The sequence below is a fragment of the Sminthopsis crassicaudata genome, chromosome 3, assembly GCF_048593235.1.
Source record: "Sminthopsis crassicaudata isolate SCR6 chromosome 3, ASM4859323v1, whole genome shotgun sequence".
In the NCBI taxonomy this organism is placed as follows: domain Eukaryota; kingdom Metazoa; phylum Chordata; class Mammalia; order Dasyuromorphia; family Dasyuridae; genus Sminthopsis; species Sminthopsis crassicaudata.
The window spans coordinates 568234729-568258968 of NC_133619.1; the positions used below are offsets into that span (position 1 = coordinate 568234729).

General features: G+C 34.2%; 1 protein-coding gene across 5 annotated transcripts in view; it reads left to right on the forward strand.

The window, feature by feature from the left end:
- The window catches only part of RNASEH2B (ribonuclease H2 subunit B), a 168577-nt gene that overhangs the window by 87380 nt on the left and 56957 nt on the right, over positions 1 to 24240 (forward strand). For all 5 annotated transcript variants that reach the window (XR_012488451.1, XR_012488452.1, XM_074304776.1 and 2 more), the window contains exons 2-4: positions 16932 to 17003; positions 18687 to 18794; positions 22320 to 22396. Coding sequence is in view for 3 of the 5 variants with exons in the window: in XM_074304776.1 (XP_074160877.1) it covers positions 16932 to 17003; positions 18687 to 18794; positions 22320 to 22396 (257 nt within the window). In the remaining 2 variants the exon portion in view is untranslated. The remainder of the gene's footprint in view (positions 1 to 16931; positions 17004 to 18686; positions 18795 to 22319; positions 22397 to 24240) is intronic.

Sequence of the window (24240 nt, forward strand, 5' to 3'; positions counted from 1 at the left end):
AAGATTGTTATAATGGGTTTTGGGTTACGGTATTGTCTGTGGTCATCAAGAGAAAATTCATTATTCCTTTCCAGGATTGTTTTTAGATAAATTTTGAATAATTATGCTAAATTTCTTGGATTTCAGTTTCAGTTAAATTCTATCTAGTATGCTCTAAGCGGCAATGTGGAAGTCTGATTCTTTGAATGTGGAGCTCACTCAGATTTTCCATATGCAGCTTGATTCTGGCTTTGTTTCTTCATTAGATTTTTAGAGGATTGACCTTCCTCTGATGGCCACTATATCTGGCTGTCTCCTAAGCTTTACTGTGCTCTGTGGTTGATTGACTAATCATTTGCCAATTGGTGTAATCAGACAGTTTCTGGAACCTGATCTTCTGTCCTGCTAGTCATTATTCAAAAAAGACTGGGACATTTATGAGTTATAACTAATAATTCTCACATTTTGTTGTTGTTGTTGTTTTCCCCAAGGAAGAAAAGATAATAGGAAAGAAAGATGAGTAGTGATTATAAAAGCCTTGATTTTGAGGGGGAGAAAGCTGGAGCTATATGTGCAGTATTTCATCTCTACCCTCTTACCCTAATAAAATTTCACATTTGAGTTTAAAAATTAAATTAAAAACACATTTAAAAAAAATATTCATTGCTTTCCAGAGCTGAGGCATAAGAAAACATGATCTCTAGAATTTAATTTTTTTTCTTCATCTCTGGACAGTCTCTTTACATTTCTTAGAAGTGTCTTTTCTATTTACCTTATCTTCATTCTCATTGTCACTATATGTATATAGGTATTCAGCATATGGGTTGCTCTAGTAGCCTTCTAACTAGTCTCTTTGTGTCCATTCTCTTGTTACATACAATTTTGGAAATGCTACCATCATTGTGATGCTTTTCTGTTCAAAAATCTCCTTGTTTCCTCTTGGATTCAATAGAAAGTCCAGTCTCCAAAGTCCAGTTTCATTTAAGGTCCTTCACAGTTTGCCCTCACCTTACTTACCTAAGCCAACATATTTTCCAAAAAGAAGATCCTTAATGAAAAAACCTTAGATTATGCAGTTTAGTCTTCTTGTTCTCAGAACCCACTATGTATAGCTATCTATACATCATTTGTATCCATGTTTATATCTATTTTGTTGTTGTTGAATCATTCAGCTGTATTCAGCTTTTTATGAATCCATGAACCATAGCATAGCAGACCCTCCTCCATTATCTCAGTAAGTCTGTTCAAGCTTATTTTCATTGTCCATGACACAGTCTATCCATCTCATTCTCTGACATTCCCTTCTCCTTTTGCCTTTAGTCTTTCTGAGGGTCTTTTCTAATGAGTCCTGCCTTCTCATTATATATTCGGAATATTCTATATTCAGAGTATTCAGTATTTGATCTTCCAATGAGTAGTCTGAATTAATTCCTTTAAGTGTTGACTGATTTGAACTCCTTGCTGTTCAAGAGTCTCTCAAAAGTCTTCTCCAGCACCACAATTTGAAAGTGTTGATTCTGTGGTGCACAGCTTTTTTTATAATCCCAACTCTTATTATCATATGTTGCTACTGGAAAAACCATAGCTATGACCGTATGAGCCTTTGTGGCCAAGGTGCTGTCTCTACTTTTTAGTATATTCTCTGGATTTGCCTTACCTTTCCTTTTAGAGAATACATGTTTTAATTTCATGACTGCCTGCAGTGATCTTAGCAGTGAATATAAAAATCTGACACTACTTCCATTTCTCCTCCCTCTGTCAAGAAGTGATAGGACCAGTTGCCATGGCTTTAGTTTTTGTTTATTTAATGTTAAGCTTCAGGCCAGCTTTTATACTCTTCTCTTTTGTCCTTATCAAGGAGCTTTTTAATTCCTTTTCACTTTTTGCCATCAGAGTGGTATCATTTGCATGTCTGAGATTGTTGATATTTCTCTAATCAGTGTTAATTTTAGCTTTTGATTCATCCAGCTTGGCATTTTGCATGATATATTCTGCATATAAATTAGGTAAGGTGACAGTGTATAGCCTTTTTGTGCTTTTTTTTTCCAGTCTTAAACCAATCAGTTATTTCATGTTCATTTTTAATTGTTACTTTTTGACTTGCATAGTTTCCTCAGGAGATAAATAAGGTGATCATCTAATATTCCTTTCAATTTGAGAACTTGCCACATTTTGTTGTGATCCACATGGTCAAAAGCTTTAATGTAGTCAATGAAGCAGAAATAGATGTTTTTCTGGAACTCCCTTGCTTTCTCCATAATCCAGTGAAAGTTGGCAATTTGGTCTCTCGTTCTTCTACCTCTCTGAAAACCAGCCTAATTCCTCTCTATCCTCTATATCCTACCCATTATTCAAGTTGCAGGCTAAGGCCTACTTAATTTGCCTGCGTTTATCCTAACCATATTAGTCCTTATGACTTTCCTTTGAATTTTTGTCTTACCGTACCTATTTGTCACTTAAGCATGCATACTGGTGTATAAAAAGTGCATATAAAGTGCATATTATGCTTCAAGAATCTGAGATTGCTTTGGCTTAAGTTACTGATGCAAACCATAATCCCTTTATGATTTAATACATAATTTTCATGAGTAGTTGTGGTAAAAACAAAATCAGAAAATATTCATCACCTGGAGCTTCAGTGTTTAGAAACCTGAACTTGGAGTCAGGAAGACCCAAGTTCAAATCCAGCCATCGACATCTAGCCATCAACATTAACTAGCTGGGTGAGCCTAAGCAAATTACTCTTCTGTGACTGCCTTAGTTTCCCTATCTGTAAAATGGAGTTAAGAATAGACTCTACTTCCTGAGATTGTTGTAGGAATAAAATAGCTAGTATTTACAAAGCCCTTTGCAAACTATATTAATTCTATTATTATTGGTATTATAATTGCATGAATGTCTTAAATCTTAAGTAATGATAATGTAAACAGAGTCTGTTACTGAGCTATAGAAATATAGAGTGAGAGGAAGACAGTAGAGTATAAGTTGACAAGGAAAGTAGGGAGGAACCAGTTTGGGAAAATCTGAAAATATTAAATAAGTCAAGCCAGTAAGAATTTATTAAGCACCTTCTTACTATGTGCTGTATGTAAGAAGAAAAGCAAAAACCAGATCCTGCTGTCGGGAAGCTCAGTGTGCTGAAGGAGATAACATTCAAACAACTGCATAAAAACAAAAAAATATTGTCCTTAAAAAAGGTTTCTTAAGGAAGGTGAGATTATAGTTGGGACTTGAAGGGAGGCAGAGAGGAGGAGAAAAAGAATTCCAGGCCTAGGGAATAGCCTAGTGAGGGGTTGCACTAGGAGATAGCAGGGAGTCCATGGTTACTGGGTCACAGAGAATGTGGAGAGGATTAAAATAAGATTGGAAAAGTAGAAAGGGTTTATGAAGATACCTAGGAGAGTTTTGTAGTTGGTGGAGGCCATAGGGAGTCACTGGAGTTTACTGAACAGGTGGGCACTGTGAGCAGGCCTGTACTTTGCGGGGGTCGGTATGGGAGCTGTGTGGATGGCGGATTGGAATTGGGAGGTCTTGTGTCAGTAGACTGGTGAAAAGTCTGTGGCAGTAATCCAGGCAAGATGGTAAGGGCCCAAACTGGGAGTAGCTGTGTGAGTAAAGAACAAGGGACACAGGAAAGACGTTGTTGAGTTAGAAATGAAAGGATTCGGCAGCTGACTGAACATTGGTTATAAGCTAGGGAGAGTTTAAGTGACCACAGAGTTGTGAACCTGAGTGAGTAAGATAAAGGTGCTCTTGACAGTAAAAAGGGAGACTAGAAGAAGAGTAGGTTTGGAGGGGAAAGGGAATATAATGTTTTTTCTGTCTTTGATCTTGAGATACAAGATTACATTTTCCTTGAAGCTAGCTAGGCCCTCCTGACATACTTTTGTGTTTCTTCATCATCCTAGTGGTTTGTTCTCTTTATCCTCTGATGTTTAAATGACTATGGAACTCATAAAGGAAAGCAGTAGTCCAGATGTGATCGAATTGATTTAGAATCATAGACTTTTGAAAGGAAGAAAAATTTTAAAAGCCTTATCATTAACTTCTTTGGACATTGCCATACTTAGTCATTCATTAGAGATAAATAGGATCATGCCTTATTCTTCAAATGCCTCTCTTTTTTTAGGTCACTTTTCCTTTTTGCTCACTTGATTCCTTTATATTGCAATTTGTCAGTTCCTTCCTAGAATCTTTGATTTCCTTTTCAAAGGAAAGTGGAAGATAACTTCCTTCAGATTATAATTGTGAATAACTTCTGATGTAATTGTGGCTTTTTTATAAGTTACTTGGAGATTGTATTCATATGCTGCTTTGTTATTATGAATGATTAAAAATCAGAATTTTAAAATTTCTTAAGATTTAAAAAAGTTATTATGAGTACTTATTGTTTCATTTGTCTAAATTTATAGTGTTTGCCTAATGAATTTTATCTTAGGAGTCTTAAATTATCTTATGAACAAAAGGCATGTGATTTCAACTGGGGCAAAGGGGTCTAAATTTAGAAACATGTTTTTAAATGTGTGGCTTGCACAAAACAGTCCCTTATAAATAAGCTATGCTATGGATTGGCAGATAGATTTCCATTTTTTCTTAATAGAATAGAAAACCTTTGCTTGTTGATTGAAAAATATTTAGGTTTGCACAGCTCTTTGCAAGTCACTATAAAAATATTGATTAATTTATCTTTAAGACATTTTGGCAAAGTTGAACTTTTTTCAATAGACTGGAAAAAAAACAATTAAATTACTTTTATTGTTTGAAAGAATTGCAGGGGAAGATTTAATTTTTTTATGCCAAATATGTAGGTCTTTCTCCATTAGCATGCGCACATATAAGAATGTGTTAGTAGGAATTTATTCTGAAGCTTTGAGGACTTGGGATTTCTGGCTTCTATTTTCAGATGTTCCATTAAATTTGCTTATTTAACTTACTTTCTTATTGAGTTTTGGTTCCTGCCCAGGGACTATTTATTGAGTAAAATAATATGGAATGCCTGGGTGAAAGGTGATATATGTGGCAAGAATCCAGTTTTCTGCCCAAACAGGATCTGATGCCTATTTTCTTTCTGGACATTGTGGCTGACCAAGGTACTGAGAAAATCTAAGAGTGTCAGGCAAACCAGATTGCAGGGTGGCTAAGATTCTAGCCAGCAAAAAAAAAAATTTCACATGGAGAAACTTTTAAATCATGTTTTATATCTTATGCTGAATTATTCTGGTATTTTTCAGAATGTCTTTATCTCAGCATTTTTGAATTTTTTAATATTTTATTGTTTTTGTTTATTTGTTTTTAATCTCTTAATTATTTGGTCTGTTTGACTATCTCATTGTTCCTGCAGTCTTTACTGTCCACGATTCTGCCTTTATTTCAGTGTTTATTAGTATTTTACTCCAGCAGTTAGAATAATTCAGAGAAAGAATAAGGCATTGAGACATAACAGGGTTAGAAAAGCTTACAGTAAAAATTAGAATCTTGGGCATTCTATTTCAAAGAAGACATAATTGACCATAGAGAAGTTTCATGGATAAGAAGCTAAAATTATTGCAAACATAAGTAAATGCCCATATAAATATTTTTAAAAACATAAAAATATAGGACTTAATGCTCATATAATGTGAAGATGGAGGAAGAAGGGATCATAGTCTTTAAGACCATGAAATAGGTGAGATGGGGCATCCCTTGACAAAAATGGTAGCTTTAGGAAAATCAGATTTTTCTTTTCAGGACTGATCAGGCCAGAATAAAGGAATAGATACAAAGTAAATTTAGATAAATTCATACATGATAGCTTCATTATCCATTAACAAAGGGTTATTTGAAGATGACATGAGGGTCTTCTATCTTAGAAAATATCAGGTGATACCAGTTGAGAGTATGGGAACTGAATGAACTGTGGGTCTGTCTTAGTATGACACTATGACAATTTAAGCTCTGGAGAGGGGAATATGAATTGACTGTGACTTTGCCTGGTTAAACCTAGAATGAAAGTTTTCTCAAACAGCCATGGTCATATCAGACAGATTGGGAATAGGAGGCCAAAGTGCATTTGGACAGATAATTGGTCCCTGGCCTTAATATATTTATTGATTAATTTTATTTAGTTCTTGCAATGAGTCCCAGAAATGTAGATTTCCCCCAAAAGTAGTATCTGTCAATCAAATCTTACAAGTATTTATTCAATGCATGCTATGTGCCAGGTACTTAATAGTCCCAGACATTCGACTTTTCCAAAGCACTTTTATGTAAATTTTTTCATTTGGTTATTTTCACAGTTTTGTGAGGTTACCTTGGTGAGCATTATATTATTATTCTTACTTTCCAAATGGGTAATTTGAGGCCTAGAGGGATCAAATGACTGGCCATAATCACACATTAAAGAGTAAGCAGGTCACTAACTCAAAGGTCTTGACCTTTAATCCTTTGCTTTTTCTACTACATCATGCTCTGCTTTCAAAGATCACAGTAGAATATAAGCTTCTTGAGGTTAACTATTATTTCATTTTTGTTTTTGTATCTTACACCACATTTTCTAGAATGATTAAAGTTCCAAGAAATGGACGTTGCAGGCAAGTGGTTGAGCTTCAATGGGTTTTAATTTCCTCATCAGTTAAATGAATTAATAGGTTGCACACTTGGTAACATCTAGGAATCTCCTGTCCAAACTTCTATTTCCCAAATGAGTTTAACAGAATCTTCCAGAGGACCAGGCACATAATTTCCGCAGCCATTTAAGTTCTTTATTTCTTTAAGGATCACTTTGTAATTGAATCTATACAAGTCTCTTGGGTGCTTGGTAAATCAGTCTCCAGTCTAATTCATTTTGTAGTTATTTGGAATAGGTTTTCTCTCATTGTTTCTTGTATTTTGTTATCATTATATAGAGATGCTGTTTTTTGAGGATCTATTTTGTAGCCTGCACTCTTGCTGATAGTATTTCCTTAATTTGTATCTTTGATTCCCCCAAATGTTCCAATCAAACCATGATATATTATCAGTAAAGTTACTTAAATCTAGTTTTTTAGTTCTTTGTTCCTTTAATTTCTTTCTTTTATCTTCTTGTTGTTGCTACCATTTCCAGAATTATACCAAATAATAGTGGGGAGAGTGAGCATCTTTGCTTCAAGCCCGTATTTATTGGAAAAGGTTCTAATGTATCCCCCTGGCATATGATGCTTGCTTTATTTAGATAGATGCTTTTTTGTAAATTAAAAAAGTCCCTTTATAGTTATCCTATTTAGGCAATAGAACTCAATAACCCTTTTTTTTTGGGGGGGGAAAAGCATAAATTGCTTAGGAAAAAACGTATTTACAAAAATTGCTGGAAAAAACTGGAAAGCCGTCTGGCAGAATTTTTTTTTTTTTTTTTTTTTAATGCTAAAACCATAGAAGACTTGTACTTTGTCAGAGACTTTCTAAATCTATTGAATATCATGTTTTAATTTTTAATATAATTATTGATTGTTTTTCTAATGCTGAAAACCCTTTTGCATCTTAGTACAAATTCTACCTGATCATAATGAATTATTTTTTGGACCAATGTCTAAAGTGTGTTTGATAGGATTAGTGTGTTTGATAGGATTTCACTTGCAATTTTTGAATTAATATTCATCAATGGTACTGGACTGTAATTTTCTTTCTGTGCTTTATCTTTCCCTGGTTTAGGTATTAGAACTATATATGTCTCATAAGGATTTTGGTATGGTGCTTGGTTTCTTAATTTTTGAGAATAATTTATGAGTCATGTGTACTAATTGTTCTTTTGAAATTTTCTTGTAAATTCCATCAAGACCAGAAATAAGTAGCTCTATTTCCTTTTCTGAGATTGGGTTATTTAAGATCTCTATCAAGTTTACTGATAGTTTGGCTATTTCATATTTTTAAAGCTATTCTATTTTTTTGAGTTCTCAATTGTGTTAATATAAAACTGCATAACATGTATATTCTTATTATTCTTTTTATTTCTTCAGGTATTATGATTTTGCCTTGATCACTTGTGTTATTCATTTTATTTTTCTATTCTTTTCTCCTTAATTAGATTAGCTAAGGGTTTGTCAATTTTATTAATTTTTTCAGAGAACCAGCTTTTAGTTTAAAATTTTTTCTATGGGATTTTTTTGTTATCAGTTTATTTCCCCTCAAATTGTTAATATTTCCTCTTTGTGCTTATTTTAGGTTCATTTGTTGCATTTCTAATTTTTTAAAAAGCTTTTTCAGGTCACTAATCTTGACTTTTCTATTTTATTAATGTATATTTGTAAAGCTGTAATTTTTCAACTGAAGACTGCTTTAATTGTATCCCAGAATTTTTATTGTGTATGTTATTAATCATTTCTGTGATTTGTTTTTAGACTCATTATTTAGGATTTCATTGTCAATTTTCTATTAGGGCTGCAGCTTTTATTTTTGAACAAACAATTTTTATTGAATTATGGTCTGAAAAGGATGTATTTCTTATTCCTGTCTTCTTACCTTTATTTGCAATATCTCTATCTTAATAATGTAGTCAATTTTTGTAAAAGTTCCACTAGAACCTTATTCAGACAACATCCCATTTAAAATCTGTTAACTCTAGTTTTTCCAGTAGCTCATTTAATCCCATATTTCCCTTTTGTTTATATTTCTGTTAAATTTTTCCAGTACTTGAGAAAAGGATATTAAAGTGTCTTGTCTCTGTTGTGTTAATTAGCTATGTCTTCTTGAAGCTCAAATGTTTCCCTTTATGAATTTCGGATACTAAGGCATTTGGATAATATAAGTTTATTACTTATTGGTATTCATTTGTTGTCTGTGGTTCCTTTCAGCATAATATAATTGTTTATCTCTTTTCATTTTATGAATGTTTGTTTTTACTTTATCATATAGTAGGATTGCAACTCCTTTTTTGATGAATAGTAAATTTTTTTCTATCTCCTCTGTTTTATGTCTGTTTTTTAACCTGTTTCAGATTATGATTTCTCCCCCACTCCCTACTATAAACACAGTACTATGTTCCTTCAGTTATTTTACCTTTGTCATTTTTAAGATGTCATTGTTATCCCTATTCTCTTTTCCTCACACTTTATCCTTTTTTTCTTATTTGTTACCTCTTACCCCTTGAAGTTTGGCTTGTGAGTTCCTTTTTTCTTCTTGTTTTTATTTAGTATAATTCTTTTCTGTGTGAAGTAGACTTACCCTTTCTCCTCTTCAGCTAGTCCTATTCATCATTTAAATTTTTTTTTTTGTACCACTTTCCAAAAAAGATTTCTCTCACTCTCTGCCTGAAGTGATGTTAGAGTAGTCAGAACTGACTTCAATTAGATATTGTTGGGTTTCTTTCCTCAGGTGTAGTGATGTGGAATGCAGCCTCCCCTTCCCAGTACCCTCACCACATCACCTAACCCCATCACTTCAGAGCTCGTAGCACCTGTGCTATGGGATTGCAACCCTCAGCATGCATTTGCTCCTGCAGGGTTGCAGCTGCTCACTGCCTTGCATACTAGGGACGTCTGGAGTGGTCCAGGAAAGAAGGAAAGGGAATGGGATGTGAAGGCTGGTTTTGCTGCAAACCTGTCAGGTCCTTGAACCAGCCTCTGTCTTAGTATGGGAAGTGGGTGAAGGTTGGTAAGAGCTCAAGATCAGTGAGCATCAGTTGATTGGTTTTTTCTTTTCTTTTTAAACTTCCCTTTGAATGTTAGATTTCCCACCGAGACAGCTCAAGAGCTCAAGCTCTTTTTTATTTGGGGCATATAATTTCTCTTTTGAAGGGATCTGGATAGTCATGAGAATCAGAAAATGTCTCGTCCTCCATCTTATTGCTCCTGGAACTCAGAAATCTATGGGTAATTTTCTTGGAGAATGGATGCCTACATTTTTTCCAATATATGAGTTTCCAAAATACTTTGAGAACTTTTTTCTAGAATGTTCATTGAAGTGGGAAATGGGGGATAGGAAATAAAACAGGCTATGGAAATAAGTGCCGATTATTTCCTACTAGGAAATAAATGGTTCCTATGTGTTATGCACTTTGCTAAGTGCTTTACATAAATTTCATTTGCTCTTTGGAGCTTCAAGGGGTGGATTGCAACATTCATGCTTCATGATTTAAAAAATCTCTCCTCTCTCTCTCTCTCTCTCTCTCTCTCTCTCTCTCTGTCTCTCTCGCTTTTACAGCAAAAACTTCTAAACTTTGGAGAAGAGTGTTTTTTCCTTTTCTTTTTTTCTTGTTTGTATTTACCAGTTATGTGGGGATGAGTTCTTACTTTGGAAACTTTTTTTTCTCTCTTGAAAATGCCATGCCTCATATAGTCTTTGAAGGAGTGAAAACTCTCCAAAGCAAGGAAAGTGACCCAGATGTAGTTGATGGCAGCACTGATATTTTGCAAAAGGGGAAGGCATCTAGTCATTACTTAAATTAACATTCCTGCATGTAATTTGAGGATTAGACTGATTTCTCTTTCATGCATTATCTGAGTGTGCCCTGGTGTTTGTATCTCTGTAATAGGGCTGGAGAGAAGCGCACGTCTGAATCCATTTTAATGACTAAAGAAGTCTTGAATCAGAATGTAATCCCGATCTGAGGTGTGAGTGACTGCAGTAACACAGTAATGATCATCTTAAAAATAAAGGGGTCACACTTCTTATTTTCATTGGCACTTTCTTAAGGAATCTGAAAATCCTCTGTGTGTTGTTTGAAAAGAAAACGAACTGTTCTAGGGGAGACTGCTTTTTCTTCTCTGGAGTAGTTGGCATGTTTTCTGAGCTAAACTTACATGTGCCAGAAATCAGACAGGGTCATGAGCAATGGCCAAGGCTGCCAAGCCATAAGGATCCTTGGCAGAGGTGGCAGCCAGCTTTGGAGAACTCCAGTGACTCTTAACTTTTACATGATATGGAGAAACTTTTGTGTTCCTCAAGAGAGGGATGAAAGGACCTGCCAAACTGAAGAATCAGAGTTTTCATTAATTGATAAATATGTTCTTATCAAAGTGAACTGGAAAACACCCTCAAACTGCATTTCTTTAAAGAAGAATTATCCTTTAATAAAAAAAAAAAAACCACCACTTTTGAGAAAAGATCATTGTTGAGAATCAAACCTATGCTTTCCTTTTTTGTACTTCAGTACAAATTATATTTTCCCCTTTTTAAGTTTCAGGACAATGAAGTTTCTTGTCATAGACAACTGGGGGGGGGAGGGTACCATAGTGGATGGCTTATTGGGTTAATCCTTGGGAATCACTGGGTTAAGATCTTACCTCTGATACTTTCTAATTATGACTGTGGACAATCACTTAGCCTCTTCTGTGAAAAGATGGAGATTATGATAAGCGCCCTTTGATAGTCTGATGAGGTCTATGCCCCCTTTCCCAGAGTATTTTAAAATGCATAATATAAAATAATCAAAAATTATGTATTAAGTGTCTGCCATGTGCTAGGAACTTTGCTAAATACTAGGTAGCATTACAAAGGAAATAATTATGTTGAAATAGTGATTTATCTAGCTATATAATATTGTATAATGTGTGTGTGCTTGTGTGTGTATATATGTGTATATATTGACAATCTAATATTTACTATACATACTCATGTCTGTATACACACACATAGAGAGACATTTGAAAGTTTATGGACCCCAGGTTAACATTTCTGGAAGCTACATGTTAAAAACCCTTGACATATAGAGGTTATTGCAAGGCTCAAGTGGACTTTATATATGAGTGTGTATGTGTGTATACATATATTTCTTCCCATGCATTTATCAATGTATGTATGTATGTATGTATGTATTTATCTGTCCATCTAAGGCTTCCTCTATATACTTTGTAGTCCCCAAAGACCAGGTCTGGAGTGGGTAGCAGTGCCGAGTCTGGGATATTGATGTTAGGGGAAAGTAGCCAGTAGCCATGTCAGAACAGGTTTTACACTGCAGAGCTTTTGAGCTGTGGTTTTTGGAGTGAGGTGAATGCAGGAAATGAGATTCAGGCTGTATGAAATGGAATTTAACATTTGTTTCTCACTTGACACAGTTGTTATCCTTATTACACAGAAACACACATTTTCGTTATAGTTTTCGTGTCAAGAAAAATAGTCATCCGTTTGTCTAGGGTTTTTTTGTTTTGTTTTGTTTTGTTTTGTTTGTTCCAACGTCTTGGTGTTTTCGAAAGGGAGCAGATTGAAGATTGGGCACTGCTGGCAGATGGCTGCTGGAGGCTCATGAGCCTTGAAAGATAAGGGATGTTTACAGGGAGAGCTTTACAGAGAGCTTAGTCAGAGAGGAAGCTTTTGCATCTTAGGAAGTGGTTATAGTATGAATTAGATGTAGACATCCAGATCCATGGAAGATAGAACTTTGCTGAGAATGTCAGACCATTAGCTGCTGCTAATAGATCAGTTTCTCTACTATTAACAAAAAATCTTAAATCTAGCTTGCTGTTGTTTGTAAGAAAAAAGCATTTAAGATGGGTTCATAAGCTTTTGTTTGTTCATGGACTCCTTTGGCAGCCTAGTGAAATCTCTGGACTTCTGGGAATAGTGTTTTTAAAAGCACAAAATAAAATACATAGGATTACTAAGGAAACCAATTATCAAAGATTATAATTATTGAAGGATTATTAAATCAAAGGAAATTATTATAATTATAACATAATTGTAAAAGTTACAATCAAGACTTTTTTTTTTTTTTTTTGGAAAGTTTACAAACCTTAGGAACTCTTAAGAAGAGTCAGGATAAAGTTCACCTCTTTCATAGTGTAATTATACACCATTTTCCCAGTTTTTTGAATTTCTCAGACTACTGGAATTAGGCTTGTTAGCCTTGACTTTTCATTGTTCCAACCATTTTGAGGGATATTTTTCTAGAGTGTGCTTTACAAAATTTTTGCCTCCTGACAAGTGAATTGTCTTCTCAAGGTTTACTATTTTTTTTTTTAACTGATGGAATTGTGGGACCATTTCCCTCCTAGAAACAATAATTATTAGATCGCATTCCTTAAGAACTCACAAAAGTCTATTTAACTAGCAATGTACCTAGAAGATGCCAAGTTCAGCACACTTTACCCTAAGCTACCTCTCAGCCTCTAGATATAATAGAAAAATACATTAACAATTCTAATTCAGGTTAGGAAGTAGTTGCTATTCTTTCTTCCCCTTGTTGGTCAAGTAGGTCTTGCCCCAGCTATTGAATCCCTGGTGTAGAATATACATTGGAAAGAAAGTTACAACAAAACTAGGAACTGGATAAAAAAGGATAAGATCTGGAGGTGTTGGAGGTGTTAGGGATGTCTACAGAGGAAGAAGAAATGTTTCACTTATTTCTACCACAGTGGGGAGCTGTGGCCAGAACGCTGTCTGGAGACAGTTCTGGACGTAGTGATAGAGTACTCCGTGCACTCCTTGACAAGACCAGAGGGATATGCCACAGCCTCCAACCTTATACAAAGAAATTTGGAGTAGGGGAAAAAAAACGTACATCCATTGCTTGTTAAAACTTTCCCTGATTATGTCAAGAGGCTATCAAACTGGACATACCCTTTGATCCAGTAGTCTCACTCCTGGGCTTATTATATCCCAAAAAGATCTTAAAGGAGGGAAAGGGACCCACAGATACAGAAATGTTTGTGGAAGCCCTTTTTGTAGTGTCAAAAAAACAACAACTGGAAACTGGATGCCCATCAGCTGGAGAATGGTTAAATAAATTATGGTATATGAATGTTATGTAATATTATTGTTCTGTAAAAAATGACCAGCAGGATGATTTCAGAAAGGCCTGGAGACACTTACATAACTGATGCTGAGTGATATGAGAAGAACTGGGAGATCATTGTATATAGCAACAAGATTGTATGATTATCAATTATGTTAGATTTGGCTCTTCTCAACAGTGGAGGTGATTCAAAGCAATTCCAATAGATTTGGGATAGAAAATGCCAGTCACATTCCAGCGAAAGAACTATGGAGATCAAGTGTGGAGGAAGGAAGTATGGTATTTTCATTTTTTTGTTTGTTTTCTTCTTGTGTTTTTTCCCCTCTTTGGTCTGATTTTTCTTGCACAAGATGACAAATATAGGTATATGTTTAAAAGAATTGCCCATATTTAACCTATATTAGATTGCTTGCTCTTTTGGGGAAGGAAAAAGGTAAGAAAAGGAGGGAGAAAATTTTAGAACATAAAGTTTTACAAGAATGTATTTTGAAAACTAGTTGGAAAAATAAAATATTATTGATTATTCCAATTAAAAAAAAACAACCTTTTTCTGCAAGGAAGGTAATGATGAGGCTTACTGCAATCATATTTTTTTTTTTATAATAGGACTGGTCATGTTAAAATGCAAACCCTGTATCTCTTGGGGGTACTGAGTTCCTTGGTGGTTTTTTTTGGATGTAGTTTACATCAAATAATACACTCAGGGATGGATGGATTAATGAATGTATCTGTCTTTTAGCAGGAAATATTGCCAGGATTCTTTTGACAGCTGGTTCATTTTTACTTTGTTCTCTTTATCTTTTATTATGACATTTGTCTAACCTCCAAGCCCTGTGAAAGAGTTTTTCTCCCTTCCCCCAGCATATTCTGAAAGGATGAGTGGGATCAGGAGTCTTATCAAGTAGTTAAGCACATATTCCAAGTTTAAAAGAGGAATTTAAGATTTTAAAATTTTATGTAGTTTAACTTGTTTTATCTTATTTCTGACTTGGACAAAGTTCATATACAGGATGCTGTGATGATAGTGGAAAAATTAAAGTTATAATAACCACCCTTTTTAGTAACATAATTGTGTATAGTTTTTTCTAAATGTTTAAAAGTATTTCTATATAGGAAAAGGTGTTTTTTTAAGATATAAAATTCAGTTGCCAAATGGCTATTTTTATTGAAGCTCTTTGTCATATAATACTGTTAAGACATTAATTTCTACTTTATTGTGACAATAATAGTTGCTTATTTCTTAACATTAAAAAGAAAACTCTTTGCCCAGTGTCTTTTGTGGTGATTGCAAAATGATATTTTATTTTTTATCAGGATCTCTTTTGTGTTATAATTTTTTCTTAATTAAATTCAACAAACATTAAGTACCCACTGTGTTTAAGGCACTATGATAAGATGATGACTGTACAGAACCACCACCACTACCCTTCCAAAAAAAATGAAACTATTTCATTCTTCAGGGAGCTCTTAACAATTAAATTACTAGGTAATTTGAGGAAGGTTAGAGCACTTTTGTGGCAATAGACTTAGTTTATATCAGTGAGACTCAGCACTTTAGTCACTGGACACCTGGCAAAGTTAAAACCTCAGTAAGTGGGGAGATTCAGGGAACTTTTCCCACAGTTGGTTCTTTGTCCTCATCTGCCTGGCTGAGAGTTTTGGTTTTATGTCTCTTCTTGTTTTGCTTCTCTAATATTCCTATCTCCAATCTTTTAAATGGGTGAACTTTTGTCTAAGCAATAAATGCATTTTTTAGGAAGTAGAAAATTGATGATAATAGGTTTAAAAATCCTAATTTTGCACACTGCATTGAGGACACCAGTTTTCCCTTTTCTGACTCAAGCCTTATGTCAAAAGTTAGATTTAGAGGCAGAAGTGGGGGAGGCCTATGAATTTTTATATGCTGATTCTCCTACATAAATTGTGCTTTTAATCATTCCATACTAAAGAGAGGGGAAGGAGGAGAGAGAAAGAGAGACAGAGAGAGAGAACAAGAATGAATGTGAAAATGCTTTCTTTCCCTGCTGCTGTAGCATTCCTGGGACCAACTCTGTTTTGAAAAAATTCAAAGATCTTACCTTTAGTTTGTAGGGACTTTAACCCTAGAGTTACCAGTAAAGATATCCCAATTCCACATTTAGGATGATGATGATGATGATATTAACTGACATTTAAATTACGTTTGCAGAGTGCTTTACATATATCATACCATTTGATCTTAAGAGTAGCTTTGCAAAGGAGGATCTATCCCTTATCCCCATTTTATAGATGAAGAAACTGAGACTGAGAGAAGAGATTTGTCCCCAGACAAATTCAAACAATTCTGGGATTCAGAAGCAGCTCAATGCTTTCAATCAAAATTACCTGAATGGAGAATCATAAAGATATTTTAGAGCTGGGAAGGAGGACCCTACAGGTCAGTTCCATGGAAGGAAGTCTTCCAAGCTGAATAGTTTTGAAGATCCTGATTATTGGACCAAGTTGGTGAATCTTGTTAGTTAGGAAGGTCAATCTGGTTGGGAATTTTGTTTAGAAAATTTCTAAAATTCACATACTTGTCATAATTACTTTTACCTAATTTCTGTTGTTTTTTGACCAACCAAGAATTAGGCATGAGAATTTAAAATTTTCCAGAAGTAATCATTTTGAAGTAGTACCAAAAAAGTATTTAGGAGTGGCTTTTTAGAAGGAAGGGGTTGGGTCATTGTCCTTTGCTACTTTCATTTTCTAGGCCATTAGTTCATTTAGAGCAGGGGCCATATCTGATCCATCCAGTAAGATGTAATCCTCTTAAAGACAGGAATTGTTTCATTTTCATTTTTTGTATACTTATCACCTTGTACATGGTCTGTGCTAAGTAAATGCTTCTTGAATTGACTGGAATCCTTTTATTACCCTTAATAACTGGGTGTAGCATCTGGGCTTGGAGTCAGGAAGACTTGAGTTCAGATTTAGCCTCAGACATTTATTAGCTATGTGAGCCTTGGCAAGTCGCTTAACTCTGTTTTGACTCAGTTTGTAAAAGTTGTAAAATGAGCTGGGGAAGAAAATCCACCATTTCAGTGTCTTTGCTAAGAAAACCCCAAAAGGTGTAGAAAAGAATTGGACACAGCTGAAAATAACTAAACAATGACAGCATTACTCCTAACACTAGTGAAATACTTTATATATAGTAATTTGTTGATAGTTGTTATGGAAATTAGGTAAGGTGTATCAAATGAGTAGTATAAAATAGTTCTCTTAAGTTTATAAATATATTATTCCTTTTCAGAATCTGTTACTGATCTTCCAGGAAAGACTGAAAATGGACCTGTGTTTACAAGACTGCGTAACCCATATACAGGCAAGTCATCTTGTATGTTGGTATTGGGCTTATTTTCCATGATGTAAATGATTATCTGACTTGTTTTTCCTTTTTTTTTTTTTTTTTTTTTTTCCAAAAACAAACAAACAAACAAACAAAGATATAGGTGTTTGTGTACGTGTACAACTTCATTTTTTCATTTCTGAGAGTAACCTTTAAAATTAAGATGGTAACACCAGTGTGAAAGAAACATGCCAGAGATTTTCCTGGTCACGCCAGCTAGTTCACTCAGTGTAAACAATTCTGATTTCTTCTTATAATTTTAATCAGTGAAACTGTTCTTTCATCAGAAATATTGGCAGCACAAAAAAGTAACAAGTTTGACTTCTTTTAAATGCATTAATTTTCTTTGGAATCCTTAGGCCAACTTTTCTTAGGGTAGTATCCAAAGTTAGTCTTCATTCATATTCATCTTATGCTACAAAAGTAAAATAAACAATCAGAGGGAAAAGAGTTTAACTTGACATGCCAGGTTTTTTAGTATTTTGATTTTTAGTTCTCGTTTTCCTATTTTATTCAGTCCAAAGAATAGTATCTTTTTTCTTGTCAGTAGATGATGATCTACCTTGAATTAAAAACATATTGTAGGGGAAAAGAGAAATGTACTATATTGGAGAAAATTTCATTATAATTGCAAATCCAGTGCTCTTCCTATGTTGTTAGTATCCTATATATTCTTACATTTTTACAGACATATTATAATATATATTGTGAAATTACACCAATTTAATCTTAAGTGATTTATCGGAAAATATAAATAAGAATGGTGTTTTATAAAATTCATTTTCTATATCTGCTATTTTCTGTTCAGTTATGTAAATTTCTTATAATAACTTTATGGTAAGTTAAAAGCAAAAGATGCTTTCTTTATTTCTTGAAATAGCATTTAGTTGGAATGGTAGCCAGTAATTCTATGAAGCAACAAGAAAGGGAAAAATGATGTCCTTTCCAGGTAAGGGCATGTGCCTCAGAATTTGGAATTCATAGGTCCTGTTTTTAGTAGGTGATGTGACAGACAAATTTGCCTCTTTTCCTTTGAGAGAAATTTTATCATGGGCAATTAAAGTTTGCCCCAAATGCATCAGATACAAATCATTGTTGAAAATACATAGTGTGTCCTTTTTTTTTTTCCTATCTTTCTCCTCCCTTCTTCTCCTCGTATTAGAAGTCCACAATACTAAAATTGGCTGAAGTGAAAACTAAACCTATGTGGAGCTTCAGGAAAAAGATTCCAAGGCATTTACCTTTTAATGCATAGGTTGGACTCAGAGAGTCTGCAGACTTTGTCTATGTTCTAGCCTAGCTACAAGCTGCATCTGAGACCTGTGACCTGTGCTTCAGCTGTACCTCATCATTCCCTCCCATTACACTCGTTTAGATTAGAAATGGAATTTCCCTCCTGATCCAATGTAGGTTTGAATCAAAGGCCTTGTGGCAGTTAAGATAAATTAATCATACTTTTCATTTATTGGTTGAAGTTCAGTAGGAATTAAAGAGCTGGAAAAACAAGCATCTTTATGATATATAAGCTTTCTTTGTAGTTACTAGTTTATAGAGAAGATATCTATGTATATTGATGTACATATTAGGAATTCCTCAGAACCATTGGACAGTCTGACTTTTGTGAAAACTTAAAAATAAAAAACAGATTTCTTTTAACAGGGGAAGCAGCCCTTTACTTGTTCAATACCAATGTGCAGCAGCTGTTTGAAGTAAAAGCTTTCCATGAAGAGTACCATTCTTGGTTTATAGGTCAGACCGTTCAGCATGGTGAGTTACCTGGTGCATGCCTTCCCTTCACACTGACTAAGAATCTAAGGTTACATTACTTCTTCATTTGAATGTACAGCTATGGAAGAGTCTGGCTGATGCATACCCTCACTTGTTCATAAATTAGCTCAATTTATTGGAAAAGGAACATATTTTGACTAATATCTATATATCTTAACACTTTTAAAGCTAGAAACTTGCCTTGAGTTGGTCAGAAGTATAACAATTTGAGTAGCGTGAGTATACACCATTGTGTTCATGGAAACATGTTTAGTCTCTCTCCCTTGAAGGAATGTTAATTATTTAACTAATCCTCTTCAGAATATATATTTAAGAAGTAGCAAGCAACTCCTGGGTTCTGAGGAAAAGGGGGCAGATAGGACATATGAGGCTCCGGAGGAAGGGATAAAAACTCACTGACTAGTTGGTCTTTTTTAACTTAAATTTTTTTTTAAATTTATTTTTAAGTTTTTTCTTTTTATATTTTGAGTTCCAAATTCTTTCCTTCTATTCCATCCATTTGGAAGATAATGATATCATTTATATACATGTGAGATTATGCAAAACATTTCCATATTAGCTATATTGCAAAAAAAAATTTGAGAGTGTGAAAATTATACATTGTACATTCAAAGTTCATTAGTTCTTTCTGGAGGTGAATAGAGTTTTGCTTTTTTTTTTTTTTTTTTTTTTTTTTTTTTTTTTTTTTTAATCGTGAGTCCTTTGGAATTGTCATGGATCATTGCATTAATTGATCAGAGTAGCTAAGTCTTTCACAATTGGTCATCATTATGATGTTGTTTACTGAGCTCAATGCTCTCCTATTCATTTCACTTTGCATCTTTTCATATAGGCCTTGTCATGTTTTTTCTGAAACCAACCCCAACATCATTTCTTATAGACCAATGATACTCTATCATAATCACATGTCATATCTTGTTCAGCTATTTCCCCAATTGGTGAACATCCCCGCAATTTCCAATTCTTTGCCACTACAAAGAGTGGTTTGTGTGTATATAAAATATGTGTAAACATTTTTGTACATATAGTTCTTTTCCTTTTTTTTTTTTTTTTCTTTTTTTGGATCTCAATGAGTTACAAACCTAGTAGTTTTGTTCAAAAAGTATGCACAATTTTATAGCCCTTTGGGCATTGTTCTGAGACTGTTCTCTAGAATAGTTGGACCAGTGGACTCCACTAGCAGTTTATCATTATTTATTATTATTTTCCTTCATCCCTTACAACATTTGTCATTTCTGATAGATGTGAGGTAGTTCTTCAGAGTTGTTTTAATTTGCATTTCTCTAATCCATAGTGAATTAAAGCATTTTTATGACTATAGATAGTTTTCATTACTTCTAAAAAATTCTTATTCATATCCTTTTTCCAGCTCCCCACTAGTTTTTCTCTGCTCACAGCCTGTTCTCCTTGTCTACCTGTAGTACTCCCAATTTATTAGTGAAAAAGACTGGTTCTCAGGAGTAATCATAATGATTGGATTGAGAGTTAGCAAAGCCTGGCTTCAAATCCCACACTTACTAGCTGTGGGATCCTGGGCAAGTAAGTCACCTTCATTATCCATGAAATGAGTGTCACATTCCATGGACTTTTAAGTTGCTTTTCTGCTCTGTATTTGTGATCCTAAGATCTTGACTTTTTTCTACAACAGGCCCTAACTGTTTGTATGTGTATCATAGACTCCTTGGGCAGAATAATATTATCCTAAAATAATTATATCCCTTTTTCAGGATAATATTTCAAATACATAAAATTGCATAAAATATATAGAATTGCAAAGAAAATCAATTATCTTTGAATAAAGATTTTTGGATCCCTAAAATCTATTTATGGACTCCTGGACCCATTGATTAAGAAGCCTTGTCTGGAGCTTTTGTCTTTCTTTTCCTTTTTTCTTGTTTTCCTTCTTTCTTTTTCTTTCCCCTGAAGAAATAGCTGTTCTGAGGACTGGCCACCTGGATTTTGTTTTCAAGCTGGAAAACCTGTTCCTAATTTTTTAATATAGTGGATGCCATATGTAAAATAAACTTAGTGCTTCTGATAAGGTTATTTTTATAAGCTGTTTTTCCAGATTTTTTTTGAATAATTGATTAGGCAGTGCCAAAGTATGAGATTCTTTCCTTAAGTTTCTTACTTACTGTAAAATGGATATACACACACACACGTGCGCGTGCGCGGTACCTCAGAAGTCTCAGTGCAATTTAAAACTTCATTGAGATTTTGGGGGCACCCAATGTATATGTAAGCATAGGTACATGCATGCATATATGCATATGTATGTTTAGATAAGTTATATAAATACATGAACTACATATATATATATATATATATATATATATATATATATATATATATATATATATATATATATATACATACATACATACATACATAGAATGCATTTGCATATAAACCGTGTACATCTTGGTTCATATATGTGCCTATGGGGTGTCTACATATATTTTTCTTCTTTTTTTGATTAGAGAGGTTCAGAAACTGTTTTTAAAAAATTATAACTATAGCTCAATACAATTAATTTCTTTTTTAATCACACATATTTTATTTTGTGCATTTGAAATTATTCTGAGAAGGTGTCCATAGGCTACATCTGCCTGCCAAAGGGTCCAGGACACAAGGATAGTTAAGACCTCCAGGGTCTTCTGCCCTGACACATTCCCACTAATCTATTGGTACCCAACCTCCTCTTCTGGAACAAGTAGATGAGTTCTGTGTAGTTATCCCCTTTGTTGTAGAATTTTGATGAGTTTGGGGGGAAGATGCAGAAGTTAGAGGAGAAGTGGCCTTTAGGATTAGATTATTGGATTGGTTTCTATTTTGATTGACCATCCCTGAAGGGTTCTATCACCAAAAGAGCCTTGATTTACAGAAAATTTCCTTTTGTACTTGTGCTCTTTCTCGTAAGCTACTGTGCTCTGGAAATTTCTCTATCATTTTCTTCCATTGTGCTTTAAAACCTTGGCAGGCCTGAGTGAAGGCTGACCCTCCTACTTTCTATATAGCACTTAGTCATTGGCTCAGTGTGGACCTTTCAGTGAAGCTCTATGTTCACACTGTGTGATGCTGTTGTCCTATAGAACTTTTCCTCATCTTCAGAAGCCCAGTCAGTCCAGGTTATGGCCTAATAATCTCCTTGCCTCAGTCTTTTGATGTTTGGTTGGTAACAGGAGTTCTGCAATTCTGGCCTTTTTTTTTTTTTTTTTTTGCCTTACCTTTGTAGAAAGTGATTTTAAAGGCAGTAAATGAAAAATCAACAATAGATTTCAATAGGCTTGACTTTCTTTCCATATATACAGAATAATTTTCAGGGGGTTGTGCTACATGTTTGTTCAGAGACACAGACAATCATAGACTTATTTATGAACTATTACTTAAAATGGAAGTTTTTAAATATACACTTTAGTGGACTTATAATTACCTTGAATACTAAGATAATAGAATCAGCAATTCAGTGTGTTTTTTTTTTTTTTCCCCCTTTTCAATCTGCAGATGGTCGTCTTTTACTTGTAACACCAATGGATCCTTTGTTTATGGTTCTGTACTACCTTATAAAGGCTGAGAAAGAGGTATGTTTCCTGGTTTGGACATCAAATGATTAAGGGAAAAAATACAATTTTCTTTTATATTCCACCCCTTCTTCTTTGAATTATTCCAAAATGTCATTTCCAAAAACTTTAATTTTACGATCATAAAAATGTGCAGCATGTGCTCTGGAACAGATTTGTAGCTCAGAGCCTCCAGGGCCTGAGTTTTAATCCAGCTTCAGCCACTAACTTGCTGTGTGACCTCCAGCAAGCCACTCTGACCTTTTTGTGTACCCCCACTAGAGTCCTATAAGGACTAAGCAATAAATTTTTTTTAATTTTTTTTTTTTTTTTTACAAAACACTTGTTAGATTTGAAGAAAAATGATTTAAATGTCAAGAAAATAACAACATCCTTGGGGAGAATTCAGCAAGGAGAAACTCACTTTCTCACCTGTGCCTCAAACACTCTGGAAGTCTATAGAAGGAATCTTGGAAATTCAGAAGGCATTTATAGAGGTGGGATACCTTAACTCATATTTGTATTCTAAAACCTCTTTGATTGGAGTCACACTGATTTGGCATTTGTGATCAGTCAAGGCTGAATTCACACTCTTTCTTTCATCAAGGAAAGAGATTTTCTAAAACCAACTAATTATAATTATCCCATTGAAATTGTAATTTCTCAGGAGGATAAAATGTTTTGGGGTACTTTAAGTGTAAGCACTCTGTACATTTGAAAGTAGAGTCTATAAATGTAGATTGAAGCATACTATTTTCACCAAAGGGGGGTTTGTTTTTTCTTGTGGTTGTTCCCTTCTGTTCTGATCCCCCCCCCTGCAACATAACTAATATGGAAATATGTTCAAAATTATTATACTTGTATATCTTATATCAGATTGTTTGCTATCTTGGAGAGGAAGAAAGGAAGGAAGAAAAAAAATTTGGAACTCAAAATCTTACAAAAATGAATGTTGAAAAATATCTTTATGTGTGATTGGAAAAATAAAATACCATTGAAATTAAAAAAAAAAGAAGCAAAGTGAGAGCTTTTATTAACACAGGCTTTTCTTCTTAGAGCTTCCATTACTTTCTAGGATTTAATTCAGATTTCTGGAACCATTTGAAAATAATGAAATTTCCTCTCCTTCTTTAAAAAAGTAGTCTTATTATACTAATACAGGCTGACTTCTCCCTTGCTTCACATTCCCTAGTTTGTCTGAATTAGGAAGGTTTTATTATCTAAGAGTCATCCTTTGTCCTGATATGATAGGTAACAGTAGCTATTAGGATTAGGACAAGCAAGCATTGAGGAGAGGAAGATGCCTTTCTACTTTTCAGGAAGCCAAGGCCCTGCTTCTAGGCTGTGTTTAGGTAAGAAATGAAAATTTCAGCTGACCATAAGAATATGAATTATGTCTGAAAACTACTAAAAAACTCTGGCTTTCATGATCTTTAAAAAGAGGTAGCTAATGGCACAATGTTTAGAATACTGAATTTGGAATCAGGAAGACCTAAATTCAGATTCTGCTTCAAACACTAGCTGTGTGATTTTGGGGAAATTATTTATTTTCTCTTTGCTTTAATTTTCTCAACTATAAAATGGAGATGATAAGAGCATCTACTTTGAAGGGTTATTGTGAAGATCAATTGAGATAATATTTGCAAAAAAGCAGTTAGAACAGTTAGTATCTGCCACATAGTAGGCATTTTAGAAATGCTTATTCCCTTTCCTGGCTTTAAACTGTATTCTTCCTGTTTTAGCTTGATGAAATGGAAGATGCCAAAGGCATACCCACTTTAATCTAGAAACGCCCTTGGAAGCCATCTTTATTTGGTAATCCTTTATCAAAAATGTTTGTAGTTAATAGTAAAAAAAAGTATTGA